This window comes from Leucoraja erinacea, chromosome 5 (genome assembly GCF_028641065.1).
Source record: "Leucoraja erinacea ecotype New England chromosome 5, Leri_hhj_1, whole genome shotgun sequence".
Taxonomy (NCBI): Eukaryota; Metazoa; Chordata; class Chondrichthyes; order Rajiformes; family Rajidae; genus Leucoraja; species Leucoraja erinaceus.
In genome coordinates, this window is record NC_073381.1 from 39,466,001 (window position 1) to 39,481,342 (window position 15,342).

At 39.7% G+C, this 15,342-nt stretch overlaps 1 protein-coding gene across 1 annotated transcript in view; it reads right to left on the bottom strand.

The window, feature by feature from the left end:
• The window catches only part of LOC129697144 (syndecan-1-like), a 47,833-nt gene extending 33,428 nt beyond the window's left edge, over positions 1-14,405 (bottom strand). The window contains exon 1 of the mRNA XM_055635396.1: positions 14,217-14,405. Coding sequence (XP_055491371.1) covers positions 14,217-14,279 — 63 coding nt within the window. The 5' untranslated portion in view covers positions 14,280-14,405. The remainder of the gene's footprint in view (positions 1-14,216) is intronic.
• Between the last annotated feature and the right edge of the window lie 937 nt (positions 14,406-15,342).

Below are 15,342 nucleotides of genomic sequence, written 5' to 3' on the forward strand. Positions count from 1 at the left end.
ACTCACTGTGGTGGATGTTAAATTTGTGCTTATTGTGTGTTTTTGTTATTTTATTATATGTATGACTGCAAGGCATGAAATTTCGTTCAGACCGGAAGGTCTGAATGACAATAAAGGATACTTTAATTTAGGTGTTTCGTTTTAAACCAGAGGCACAGGTCGTGCAGATGCTGGAATCTTGAGTGAAACAAAGTGCAGCAGTATCTCAATGGGTCAAGCAACATCTCTAGAGGGATTAGACAGAATGTACATTACTCCATTAATTCTGTAAAGTTAAACACTTTGCTGTGAAGATACGATTCAAATGTGGATCGATAAATATATATTTGAGATAAATAGAAACAGTACACATCATTAAAAAACTTCAATTTAAGCTCCAATCAGAATTAGTAAGTGCATAATTATGGAGAAAATGTTAAGCAAGATTTTCACGTTTATGCTTTGCAGTATCTTGATACTGATCTTGCCATGCAGCAAGTGAAACTTTATTTCAGGCTTCCTGTGGTGACAAATCATTACTCAATAGCACACAACATGTACACAAATCAAACTTACTACAAACAGGATGTGTTCTTCCAATGACTTGTACAAGTGTTATTAAACTAACTGAAAGAAGAAGAGTCAGGAAGTCTGCAAGAGTCAGAAAGAGCATGAGAGTCAGGAAGTCATGATGCAGCCCCAGAGGACTTTGGTTAGGCAGCATTTAGAGTATTGTGCGCAGTTCTGGTCGTCCCATTAACCGGGAAGATGTGGAGGCTTTGGAGAGGGTGCAGAGGAGTTGTACCAGAATGCAGCCTTGATTAGAGGGTTTCTGCTACAATGGGAGGCTAGATAAACTTGGATTGTTTTCCCTGGAAAATCAAAGGTTGAGTGGAGACTAGATAGAAGTATGTAAAATTATGAGAGGCATAGAAAAGATAGACAGTCAGAACCGTTTTCCCTAGGGTGGAAATGTCCAACACTGGACAGCATACTACATAGAGACATAGAAAATAGGTGCAGGAGTAGGCCATTCGGCCCTTCGAGCCTGCACCGCCATTCAATATGATCATGGCTGATCATCCAACTCGGTATCCTGTACCTGCCTTCTCTCCATACCCCCTGATCCCTTTAGCCACAAGGGCCACATCTAACTCCCTCATAAATATAGCCAATGAACTGGCCTCAACTACCTTCTGCGGCAGAGAATTCCAGAGATTCACCACTCTCTGTGTGAAAAATGTTTTCTTCATCTCGGTCCTAAAAGATTTCCCCCTTATCCTTAAACTGTGACCCCTTGTTCTGGACTTCCCCAACATCGGGAACAATCTTCCTGCATCTAGCCTGTCCAACTCCTTAAGAATTTTGTAAGTTTCTATAAGATCCCCTCTCAATCTTCTAAATTCTAGCGAGTACAAACCGAGTCTATCCAGTCTTTCTTCATATGAAAGTCCTGACATCCCAGGAATCAGTCTGGTGAACCTTCTCTGTACTCCCTCTATGGCAAGAATGTCTTTCCTCAGATTAGGAGACCAAAACTGTATGCAATACTCCAGGTGTGGTCTCACCAAGACCCTGTACAACTGCAGTAGAACCTCCCTGCTCCTATACTCAAATCCTTTTGCTATTAATGCTAACATACCATTCGCCTTCTTCACTGCCTGCTGCACCTGCATGCCTACTTTTAATGACTGGTGTACCATGACACCCAGACCTCGTTGCATCTCCCCCTTTCCTAATCGGCCATCATTCAGATAATAGTCGACTTTCCTGTTTTTGCCACCAAGTGGATAACCTCACATTTATCCACATTATACTGCATCTGCCATGCATTTGCCCACTCACCCAGACTATCTAAGGTAAGGGGGGGGCAGGGAGGGGGCATGATGTAATGACAGATTTGCTAGATTTTTTAAGATTAAGCAAATTACTTAGATTTCAAATGACTCGTAATTGAATATTGTTTTAACAACCAGTTCTATAGTGTTTTATTCTTCCATATATTTTGCAAAGTTCATGAATTGCCAGAATTTTTTTTTATCAGTAACTATAAAATGGCAGACTGAAAATATGCATTTTTCCCTCCAGAGCAACTACACAGGCAAACAAACAATCAGAATTCATTCCCTTTAAGAGCCAATATATTCTCCAAACAACTGTTGCCATTGGAGTTATTATGTAAATATTTGGCAGTTACGGGAAGCACTTTGAACTACCGTCATCCAAGATCATATACAGTAGCTTGCAAAAGTATTCATACCCCTTGAACTTTTCCACATTTTGTAACGTTGCAACCACAAACGTAAATGTATTTTATTGTGATTTTATGTGATAGACCAACACAAAGTGGCGCATAATTGTGAAGTGGAAGGAAAATGATATATGGTTTTCAAATTTTTTTACAAATATAAAACTGAAAAGTGTGGCGTGCAAAAGTATTCAGCCCCCTTTACTCTGATACCCCTAAATAAAATCCAGTGCAACCAATTGCCTTCAGAAGTCACCTAATTAGTAAATAGAGTCCACTTGTGTGTAATCTAATCTCAGTATAAATACAGCTGTTCTGTGAAGGCCTCAGAGGTTTGTTAGAGAACATTAGTGAACAAACAGCATCATGAAGCCCAAGGAATACACCAGACAGGTCAGGGATAAAGTTGTGGGGAAGTTTAAAGCAGGGTTAGGTTATAAAAAAATATCCCAAGCTTTGAACATCTCACGGAGCACTGTTCAATCCATCATCCGAAAATGGAAAGAGGATATGGCTCAACTGCAAACCTACCAAGACATGGCTGTCCACATAAACTGACAGGCCGGGCAAGGAGAGCATTGATCAGAGAAGCAGCCAAGAGGCCCATGGTATCTCTGGAGGAGCTGCAGAGATCCACAGCTCAGGTGGAAGAATCTGTACAGAGGACAACTATTAGTTGTTCACTCCACAAATTGGGCCTTTATGGAAGAGTGGCAAGAAGAAAGCCATTGTTGGAAAAAAAGCCATAAGAAGTCCCGTTTGCAGTTTGCCACAAGCCATGTGGGGACACAGCAAACATGTGGAGGAAGGTGCTCTGGTCAGATGAGACCAAAATTGAAGTTTTTGGCCTAAATGCAAAACGCTATGTGTGGCGGAAAACTAACACTGCACATCACCCTGAACACACCATCCCCACTGTGAAACGTGGTGGTGGCAGCATCATGCTGTGGGGATGCTTTTCTTCAGTAGGGACAGGGAAGCTGGTCAGAGTTGATGGGAAGATGGATGGAGCCAAATACAGGGCAATCTTGGAAGAAAACCTGTTAGAGTCTGCAAAAACCTTGAGACTGGGGCGGAGGTTCACCTTCCAGCAGGACAACGACCCTAAACATACAGCCAGAGCTACATGGAATGGTTTAGATCAAAGCATATTCATGTGTTAGAATGGCCCAGTCAAAGTCCAGACCTAAATCCAATTGAGAATCTCTGGCAGGACTTGAAAATTGCTGTTCACAGACGCTCTCCATCCAATCTGACTGAGCTTGAGCTATTTTGCAAAGAAGAATGGGCAAAAATTTCAGTCTCTAGATGTGCAAAGCTGGTAGAGACATACCCCAAAAGACTTGCAGCTGTAATTGCAGCGAAAGGTGGTTCTACAAAGTATTGACTCAGGGGGGCTGAATATTTTTGCACGCCACACTTTTCAGTTTTTTATTTGTAAAAACATTTGAAAACCATGTATAATTTTCCTTCCACTTCACAATTATGCGCCACTTTGTGTTGGTCTATCACATAAAATCCCAATAAAATACATTTACGTTTGTGATTGTAACGTGACAAAATGTGGAAAAGTTCAAGGGGTATGAAGACTTTTGCAAGCCACTGTAGGTCCATTGAACTGTTACTTTTAAAGATTATAAAACCAGCTTTAGGCAGAAATATGTATGTGACAAATTAAAAATACATTCTGTATAAAATCATGAGAGGAATAGATCGGGGAGTTACCCAGAGTAGGTGGATCAAGGACCAGAGGACATAGGTTTAAGATGAAGGGGAAAAGATTTAATTGAAATCTGAGGGGCAACTTTTTCACACAAAGTGCAGTGGGTGTATGGAACAAGCTGCTGGAGGAGGTAGTCGAGGCTGGGACAATCCCAACATTTAAGAAACAGTTAGACAGGTACATGGACAGGACAGGTTTGGAGGGATATGGACCAACTGCAGGCAGGTGAGACTAGTGTAGCTGGGACATGTTGGCCAGTGTGGGCAAGTTGGGCCAATTGTCTTGTTTCCACACTGTATCACTCTATGACTAGCTATGTGGACCAATAATTTAGAAACGTCATCTCCTATCCATGTAACACATGTACCATGTAACACAGATACTGGGCTATAGACTGGTACCCGCCTGCTCAAACACACCAGCCTTTAAGGGAAGAGAAGTTGTCCAATAATTTTTTTTGTTGTTGAGTCGGGGAAAGAAAAAGCAAATTAATATTTTTTCACGAGTACATTCAGACTTTAGGAATATATTTAGCTTCAATGTGGTGTTATATTTGTGTACACAATAAATTCCTTGCGTGTGTTCCTAGGTAATGACTATTTTAATGACGAGATATTATACCTATTTGTAACAAAGAATTAGGAAGTTAAATTTCTCTTCTGTAAAAGGACACAAAGTACTGGAGTAACTCAGCAGGTCAGGCAGCATCTCTGGAGAACATGGATAGGTGATGTTTCAGATTGCGACTTCTATGAAACTTTGTTTTATGTGGAATAGGATGGTGCTTAAAATTAGAAACCATTGAGTATTCATATTGCTGGTCAATAATCCTTGCTCATTTGATAGAAATCCATGGATTAAATACGTTGCTCGATTACATAAAATATACAATGCTGAATTTCAAATGGAGATCAATTCCTTTAGAAGTGAAACAATGTGGACGGAAGTAATATAATGACAAACTGTTAAATTAATTCTGAAACTAGGTTCTTGCCCCTGCATAGAAATGGAGAAGTTAGGGTAGGGTGACGCGGAATAACAGGATCGATGCAATCAAATCAGATCAAAAGGTCACACTAACATCAGATGTTGTTACCTAAAACAAGTCTTATTCTCTTTATGCATTCAGCAGTCATCACATCAGTTCTAGAGACGCGTCTAGTCATTTACTTTGAGACGTAGCCATGGTGTGACCAAATAGCAACGTTCCATTCAATAAATGATACAATAATCTTATTATATGGGGCCAATAGCACTCTAATTTCAGAAATAATTTGCTCCACATGGAAATATCTACCACCAATATCTCAACTACTTTCCTTTAAAAAACAAATCAAAACATTATATGCTCCAAATCAATGGTTTGAGGCAGATAAGCAACTGGTTGGCATAAATAAAATGGGCTAAAGGTCTGCTTCCATGCATGTAACTATCTTTATAACTCAAACAGCCACTACCACAGCATATGGCAAAATTGTTGAAAAGAATCCCAATCATGTTGCAAGACCAAGGGGAAAAGAGAAAACAAGGAGGGAAAGAAGGTGTTTACTCAACATACATTTGCACATAGGTAGACAAAAATGCTGGAGAAACTCCGCGGGTGAGGCAGCATCATGGAGTGAAGGAAATAGGCAACGTTTCGTGTCGAAACCCTTCTTCAGACATTTGCACATAGTGTCTAATTAAATTTGGCAGCCCTTCAGTATAATACATAAAAATGAATAACTTACTAATAATTGAATAATAATAAAGAGTAATGCTATGGGACTACGCATGCCTTTCACAGCTTATAAAAAGATTCCTGGATTTTCCAAGGCAAATGTCAAGAGTTCTTCTGAGAACTGCCAATATTTTCCCGTACAAATACAAGGAAGTTTAGAAATCCCCCAGATATGCGGTCTGATTAAGAAAGCCCAGTGTTCTTGCAACTGATCACCAAGATCTTGCTAACTGTGTTCCATTGGTGAACTCCACATGGGAGAGCAATTTCACCGCTTTGATTGGGAAGAGAAGTGTATTGAAAAATTTCGAGTTGACCATGCAATCTGTTCTGCATGGTAAAGAATGCCTTAATGCAAAGCTCGTTGATTACATGCCAGGACAACACTTTGGAACACAACCGACCTTGAGAGAGAATGAGAAAAATGTGCTAGTACTCTGAACCATGACCACAGTGGAGAAATCTTCAACTGAACAGTTCAAGTGCATACATTCATATTGAACCGCTTCATAAAGTTACAATGCCTCCATTAACTTCTGAATAGCTTGCAACACTCAACAGGAGCCCACATGTTAAATAACAGCAAGGAGCATGAAAACAAAACCAAATAATAATCTTGAATAAATGTGGCATTGCATATGAGGACCTTTATAACACTGCTTTTCCAACTGCTGCAAATGTGGATTGGTTTTGTTAGTTCCACAAAATTACTGTAAAAAAAACTTCAGGAAATCATTGATGACGACATGGAATATACATCTGCAGATGTAACATTTATCTTTTAACTTGAATGCAATTGACGATTCAGAACTAATCTAAAATATAAGAACATTACAAAGAAGCAAGTCCTTGCACCTATGGTGTTGATTTTTAACCAGTGCGAGTACCAACTTCCTGATATCCCCCGACTCAACTCCCTAAAAATGTGAGCACAGTAATTAATAGTGAGCAAAACGATCTTTTGATCTAGTGAAAATCTACTGGGAAAATAAAGCATTATATTCTCTAGTGAAATCAGTTTCCTTTTAGATGTTCATTTTCTTGCTTCCCCTCTATTGCATTATAAGATACCCTTTTTTCCCCCAATTGGTAGCCAATTCTGATTGCAATGCCTTGCTGGGCTCATCCTGTAATTAATATTGTATAACTGAAAACTGACAGATTATGTTTAGATTAGAAAATGACCAATATTCCACATAAAGCTGTATTTGTCCATTCACAATGAATTTCATACTGCTCCAATAACTAAAGCTCTCCATTAAAAAAAAACGTATGGGAGCAATCAACTTGAAAAATTGCTCCCAATTGCTGTGGTTTCATTATAATACTCTATTTTAACTCCTTCTTAATACTAATTAAGAAATCAGAGACAAAGATTCTACATTGCATTCATCTGGCAACTTTCACCACCGAGGTATTTTACAGCCAATAAGGGTTTTTTTAAAAATTTAAAACATTCTAACAGTAACCACACTTATTTTTCTTTTAAATCTTGAGATCTAAACCATTTTAATAAAAGATACAGAAAGGAAAGGATTTGAGAATTAAATCTTAGAGTGGGCGTGATTACGAATTCTTGACCCTATGGGTGGCTGAAGCAGAATTCATGCCATTAAATTGGTATTGGATCAGGACACAAAGAAGAAGAATTTCCAAGCCAATGGGGAAATCTCGAGGTAATGGGATTGGTAAAACATGGAGTTAATATGAACTAAAATGAATTGAACTGCTTCATAGATTCATACAGCAAGGAAACAGGCCCTTTGGCATAATTCACCCTTGCTGACCAAGATGCTCTAGACAAGATAGTCCCATTTGTCCATGTTTGGCCCAGATCCCTCCACACCTTTCTCCATCCATGTATCTGTCCAACTGTCCTTTAAAAGCTATTATAGTATTTGTCTCAACCACCTCTTCTGAGAGCTAATTCCATGTATTCATCACCCTCCGAGTGAAAAAGTTGTCCCTCAGGTTCGAATTAAATCTTGCCGTCCTCACTTTAAACATACATCTTCTTGTTGGTGATTTCCCCTACCCTGGATAAAAGACTGTGCATTCACCGTTTCTATTCCCCGCATGATTTTATACAACTCTATATGATCACTACACTCCTGGTAATAAAGTCCTCATCTGCCCAACATCTACCTATAGCTCAGCCCTCCAACTCTTGCAACTTTCCATTAAATCTTCTCTGCACTCTTTCCAGTTTAGCAACATCCTTCCAATAGCAGGGTGATCAAAACTGAACCAAGTGTGGCCTCACGATCGTCTTGTACAACAGTAACATAACATCCCAAATTCTATACCCACTACCCTGACCGATGAAGGCCAATGTACCAAAAGCATTCAGACCACCATATGATGCCAATTTCAGGGATCTATATACCTGTCTCTCTGCTCTACTACACTCTCCAGGCCACTACCATTCACTGGGCAGGTCCTGTCTGATACTATCAAAGTTGGCTGTACTCGATTTCAGAACTTTAACTTGGGGACCACCCTGTCCTTTTCCATAACTACTTTAAAACTTCCTTCTGAGCTGCAAAAAAATTGCCATAATTTTATACATGTAGGAAGTGTGGCATGAACTTTCAAAGAGGTGGTTTGCCATAAAATACAAAATAATAATGTCCAGATCATTTTATTTTTAAATTGATGTTCATTGAGGAGTAAATATTGGGGAGGACAATAAAGTTAATCCCATCCTTCTCATTATCACAGGATCAACATCTGATGCAAAAGGTGACACCTAGAATAGTGCAATATATTAATTTAAGAACCATCTAGACATGAACTTGATTACCAATCTTGCTGGGCTGGAGTCAGCAGTCTCAATCAGAAGAGCTGGGTTTCAGCCATGGAAACTTCAGCAAGTCTTTCGCTTTTAAGTACATGGTACCAGACATGGAATTCCAAGATTACTGAGTGTCGCACCAGTTAGCACACCCCAAGCCTGGACTCTCTATCGAGTCCAGCCCAGCTTTGCAGGCATTTTAAAGAATTGCATGGGTTAAAATGCAAACTCTAGCCAAGCTGATAAAAGCACAAGGGAAAGTAAGCAAAAATATGATGTTTTAATGACGTATTTAAGAATTAATTTGACTTTAGACTTTAGAGATAGTGTGGAAACATATCCTTCGGCCCAGAGAGTCCACGCTAGGGACGATTTCCAATTTACAGAAGCCAATTAACTTACAAACCCACACATCTTTAGAGCATGGGAGGGAACTGGACACCTAGAGAAAACCCACATGATCACAGGGAGAACGTGTAAACTCCGCACAGACAGCACCCGTAGTCAGGATCGAACCCGGGTCTCTGGTGCTGTACAGCAGCAGCTGTGCAACCGTGACACCTTTGAATTTTTTTTTTTTTAATTCAATGTTATTTTCTTAATTCTGAAAGTTAGCTGCATTAAAAGAACTTAAAATCCTTGCAGCGTTTCCTGGAGGTAAAACTCTGCCTCCAGCTGTGCTTTCTGTCAAAACCTGTCAGAGACATTAGGTTAGCGCCTCAGCACTTTGCCCTTTGAAGCCCCATTGGACGGCCAAACTCTAGAGGACATTGCGTTTGGCCATCCATATCTATGCCAGGTTAATGAGCATGGGCAGGAGTCATGATTGGACTATCCGGGAGGTGGGCCTGGTCAAGTCCAATGCCAGTGGCAGTCAGGAATGGTGCCAGACACAAAACCGCCCTGTTTTAATTTCACACTTGCGTGATTTGGAAGCCTTCGGGCAAAGCTAGTTAGAATCAATGATAGGGCTCAAAAATATATATTTTTTGGAAATGTAACAAAACTGTTACAAAAACCCAACTTTTGATTCAAGTACGAGAAAATGGGGGAGACTCGAGAATTTAAGACACTAGTTTATATGTCGCATTTTCAGAGTAGTCTTCCCTTCAGCTCGGGCTCCGCACCAGAGTGTAGCTTGCAAAAGCTGTCCCAGAGTGTCCTTTCATAATTGAATGCATAGTAATTTAACTAATAATCGCAGTAAATTATGATTAAAAACATCCATGGAGCACGTCTGGAAGCTAGGTGGAAAAACAGAAGGATTCAGTTTTGCCCGGTGAACTATGGTAAACACCTCCTCTAGTACACTGTTATTATATCTCAATTCCAACACATGCATTAAAACATAATTGTATACAAGTAAATAACACATTCTAATGGAGCATACTGGTGAGCCCTGGCGTTTCTTGGACAAACATAGATTTGATTCATTTTGGTCTCTCTTTGATGTTATTCTTTTTTCAGTCAACTGATCAGGACTTGTATGTTGCTCATAGCAATGAAATAAATACTCATTTGTTTGGAAAAGTCTTAATGCTACATTAGTCACCACACCCTTACAGAGGATTTGAAAGGGCAGAATTTGCCTCCAGCAATCAACAAGAAACAGTAAAACATAAGCAGATATCAATATACAGTTACCTTAAGTTATTTCACTTATGAATAAGATTTCGTCTGCATCTCTTCCACTGAAAGTCTATGCAGAAAAACTCTTAAAGTTTGAGAGTGCGATTAAATGCAGTACTTTACTCTAATCATTAATCCTCCACAAATGAACAAATCCAATACTAGTTGGGAAAGCAATCCACAAGAAGGATGCAATAAAACAAAGTTTTTGAGTGGGCAAAAAAATGAGGCTAGAGAAATATATTGTAGTGAATTGTGAGATTAGTCACCTTGCTCAGTATAGAATGGTGAAAGGCCAGTCAATGTCAATGTGCAAAAATATATATTTACAGACAAAATCGAGAAAAACACAATGAAAGTGAACTGTTGGCATCATGAGTGGGCAGAGGAACATAAAGCTTCCAGATTTTGGTGAAGTTATATATATTTATCCTCGAGCATCATAAGGCAAATATGTACAAGCTCGTCTACATATATTTATATATGGGGTCTGAAGATGCACTGTGACCTGCGGCACTTTATGCTGCCTCATTGGATATCATTGCAAGGGGTGGCCACAGTACAAAAGGAGGGATGGTTTGCTGCAACTGGCAAGTCCACACTGTTAGAACGATGCTGCTTTGTTCTGCATAACCAAGGATGGATACACTTCCTTTCAATGCAGTGAACATTCATTTCACTGCTTCGTAGGAGGGACCATGTATTCACTATAATTTAGAGGAATGAAAGATTATCTCAGGATCTAGAAAGAATTGACTGAATGACGACTTCTGTTTTCTTTTTCTGCAGAAGTAGGTGCAGTACCTCTGGGTAAGAGGGTGACCTTTTATGGCTGAGAGAAGAAAAAAAATCTTTACCCTGAGAATTCTTAATCTTTGGAACTCTTTATCCAAAAAACAGTGGATTCTTAGTCAATGAGCATATTTCCAGCTATGATAGATTTCTGGATTCTTTGGGGATATGACAATTGGGTGGGGTTATCATATATTGGAGATGATCTGCCAAGATCTCACTGAATCAAAAATCAGGTGAGATGGCCTCTATGGTCCACTCCCATTTCTTTTTTGAATTTCATTTACAAAATCACCAAGACATGAACAAATAAAGAAATTAAAATAATTTTTCATTAAATTATTATTTAAACAATCTTTGACAAAAGTCACATTTTATGCAAGGTAAGCAATAATTATAATTACTGGGCTCAAAGTCAATGAAACAAAACATGTCTACACCTCGTATGAAGGTATAGACACAGAGCCACCTTCAAAAATATTGCAAGTCCCATTAAGAGTGAACAATTATTGGTCACATAAATGAATTTGTCTTTTTCTTCACAGGTACATAAACGACACAACCATAAAAGAAGATCATTGTCTTCCTTCCGTGAATTTTGTAGAAAATATCAAACCAATTGAAAGGTTTTTACACCAGTCAGTTGGTTTGCCATGCCAATGAAACAGAGTTTTGCAGAAATGGTTTTAATTACATGGTTGGCAGATAATTGGGTACTAACAATTAGCTAATTAAAACCAACTGAAGATAAAGCTGCACCACAACAGCAAAATACTACAAGGGTGAAAATGGCATTCAATAATCAAAACCGGAAGCAAATAGCAAATAGAATATTAACTGCATGTTATGTACAGCATGGAACCAGGCTCTTCGGTCCAACTTGGCAATGCCAACCAAGATGCCGCATCTACTGTACATTAGTCCCACCTGCCTGCATTTGGCACGTATCCCCCTTAATCTTTCCTATCCATGTGCTTGTACAAATGTAATTTAAATGTTGTTATGGTACCTGCCTCAACTACCTCCTCTGACAGCTTGTTCTGTACACCCACTCTGGGTAAAATACTCTGTACACCTACCCTATATATCCCCCTCATGATCTTCCACACTTACAAGATCACTCTTCATCTTCCTGTGCTCCAAGGAATAAAGTCCTAGCCTGCCAAACCACTCCCCATAGCTCATTCCCCCAAGTCCTGGCAACATCCTCGTAAATCTCCTTTGCACTCTTTTCAGCTTAACTTCAAGGGCCTGAACAGGGACTTGATCCTGGATCCTCAGTTTAAAAGTCTGATGCTCAATAGACTAAGCTACTTGGGCACTCCTCCCTGACATGCAATAAATCATAAATGTAGTACCAATCCATCATAAGATTAAAATTAGTAAGATTTTCATTAGATCAAATGCAGTAAATCTGTAATTATTACACTTAAATCATATCCAGCAAATAACAGTTTGAAAGGCCAAAGCACCTTTTATAAAGTGGCTTATATATCTGGCAGGTCATCAAGACTCAGTGTTCTGCAGACTGTCAGGATTGAACTTTTAGATATTTTTGAAGGGTTAGTACATGTCTCATTTGAATGACATATTTTCACAACACAATCAATTTGGATTCTTCCAGTACTTGCAGTGAGTGCTGTGTATGTGCAGGCAGGAATGGGCAATGAATGGGTCTCGTACATAGGTGTACATTGTGGCAGATCCAGTCAGGCCAATAACATCCCTAAGCATGTTGAGACCAATGTGGCTCTGGGGGGCGGGGATGATGTACATTTTGCCCAAAGCAACCTTTCCGTGTTCCACCCACGCCCATCTTCAGACCATGTCAGTATTTCTTAGTTCTTAGTCATGCCCATCATTTGACATATGATCTATCTAAAGTTGCCAGGCTCAGCTCTGTGACTTCCCATATATGTACTGCAATACAGACATCCTTGCACACATTTCACACCCAAGGCCAACAGAGCAATGGACCAAAAAAAGCTGGAGAAACTCAACGGGGCTAGCACTATGTAAGCGAAGTAAACAGTTACGTTTAGACCGAAATGACCCAACGTTGCCTATTTCCTTGACTGCTGCTGCACCCCTGAATCTTAACCAGCTTTTTTGTTACATTGGATCTGCAGCCTCACATCCCGATAAAGACCACCTGGCTAGACTTATGTAAGTAATCAGTTGGGAGGTAATGATACTAAGGTTGACCTTTACTGCTATCCAATATTAACCATTACATTGGATTTAGCAGCAGATGATAAAGCCACTAAAAGGAATGGATCATTGGGAGGAACGTGAACTAAGAGTTGACCTTTATGAAATATTAACAATATAATTCAAAAGCAGATTTTAACCACCTTAAAACAAGTGAGTGTGGAGAAACAACACAAGCACAAAATAAGCATCAAGTAGACCAAATCCTTACTAGGACGCCCTTTCTCTCCTCTCTCTCTCCCCCCCACGAATATTCTGGTTGCTCTTTTAGTCAGATTAAGGAGTAAATATCTAAAGTATCCAAAACATTGAGTATAGGTTATATTTAAAAGTTTTAATTATAATAGTCTTGTTGATGTGTATTAAACGTCATTAAAACACGTGGGATAGAGGCTGAGAGAAGTACGCACATACATATTTTAAATATTTATTTCAAAAATCTTGCTGGTGGGGGGACATCAAAGAAGATCGTCTCGGAGCAAAAATGTTAACAGAATAAAAATATTCGGATTTCTCCTAACTATGTTAGATTTCCTTTAGGAATGCATTTCATGGCTGTATCACATTCAGAATAGGATCTGGCTCACAATTATGCCTTCAGGTAATTGTATCGCACGCAGATTGCATTCATCGGTGTGTCATTCATGTTGCCCACTGCGATGTGCAACAGTTTAGTGTACACGGCAATGGTTAACCAAAGAATCACAGTGCTGCTTCTTCTTCAGCTAAACACAGAACGAAAGGGGCAAGAAAGTTACAATAAATCAATGTAACTCCAGTTTGGATGGGGTTCGGTACTTTACGTGTGTGTGTGTCTATGGAAAGGGGAGTGTGGAGTGTGCTCTCTAGACGTGTATTGCATAATAAAAAGCCAGACCGATCCAGGAGCACAATCGAACCCAACGTTAAATCCGATCACATTATTTCCGGTCCCCTTGCAAGGTAATTGTGTTTTCATGTTTCCAGACGATATTTTAAAGGAACAATTAAACACAATTTTCTCTATTTAGGCACATTCTCGGGACGTTGTAACTCACGTGGGGAGATTCATACCTCGTCAAACTATAACCACGTTCGAATAAAGACCATACGATCACTTCAACAAACCACAAACACTTACCAACAGGACGGCGGGGTAGACCATGGCCAGAAGAAAGGCGAGGCTGAAATTTGGCATCTTCATTGTTAATTTGAAATGAAATATCCGACAACGAAATCCCCTTTTATCAATGTATAGAGCTGCCTTTAGTGAGTTAATTTCTGGCAGCTCCGAACTAATATAGTCTCCAGTTCCTGGCGTCACTGCTGTACTCTCAACCACCCGCCCACTCCATACACTTGGAGATAAAAACCTGCCTGCGGCAAATCTGCTCAGCTGCCTTAGTCACCTGCGGAAAACCTGCTCATTCGTTTTATTTGCGATAATTGCCGATCTGAAGTTGGAACAAAAATTAAAGATACAAACTACCAAATCGTGTGGCTTGCTGCATACGAACATTTTATTTTAAAGTTTCCAGTTTTTGGATTAGTTTTATTTCATTGCTGGGGCTCTTTTTGTTTTAAAGAAAGAGAACCTGGTCACATTTAAGTAAATAAAGTATAATGTATTCACTTTACTCCTACAATGGCGCGACAGAAATAAGTGGTGCTACAATATAATTTTCTCCAATTGGAAAAACTGAAAACGCTGGAAATAGTTATTGCGTGAGGCAGCATCCAGCTTTATCCCAAGCCAAGTTCAGTTGGTGCGACAAACCTGTTGCGAAATGGAGGTGAACGTGATGGCAGCATCATCTTGCATCCACACTGTTGCCCTGGATTGTTGAAGGACATCACTATGTTGTCCTGTTGCATTGCTCATACAACAGAATTGATTGATAGGTTGAAAGATACACCATGGAAACAGGCCTTTTGGTCCACATGGCCACTCTGACCACACATCTCCAGTTCACACTAGTCCTATATTATCCCACTTTCCCATCCAGTCCCTACACACAAGGGATAATTTGCAGTGGGCCATTACCCTACAAACCCGCATGTTGTTGGGGTGTGGGAGGATACCGGAGTAACATGCAGGAAACCCACGTGGACACACAGGAAGAACATGCAAACTACGCACAGACAGCACCGGAGGTCAGGATCAAACCTGGATCACATAGGTAGAACATGAAAGATATTGTTTCTACTATTCCATTTGGAAGAGGAAGTTCAAATCTTTCTCCGTGTTATTTTCATATTGTTTTTCA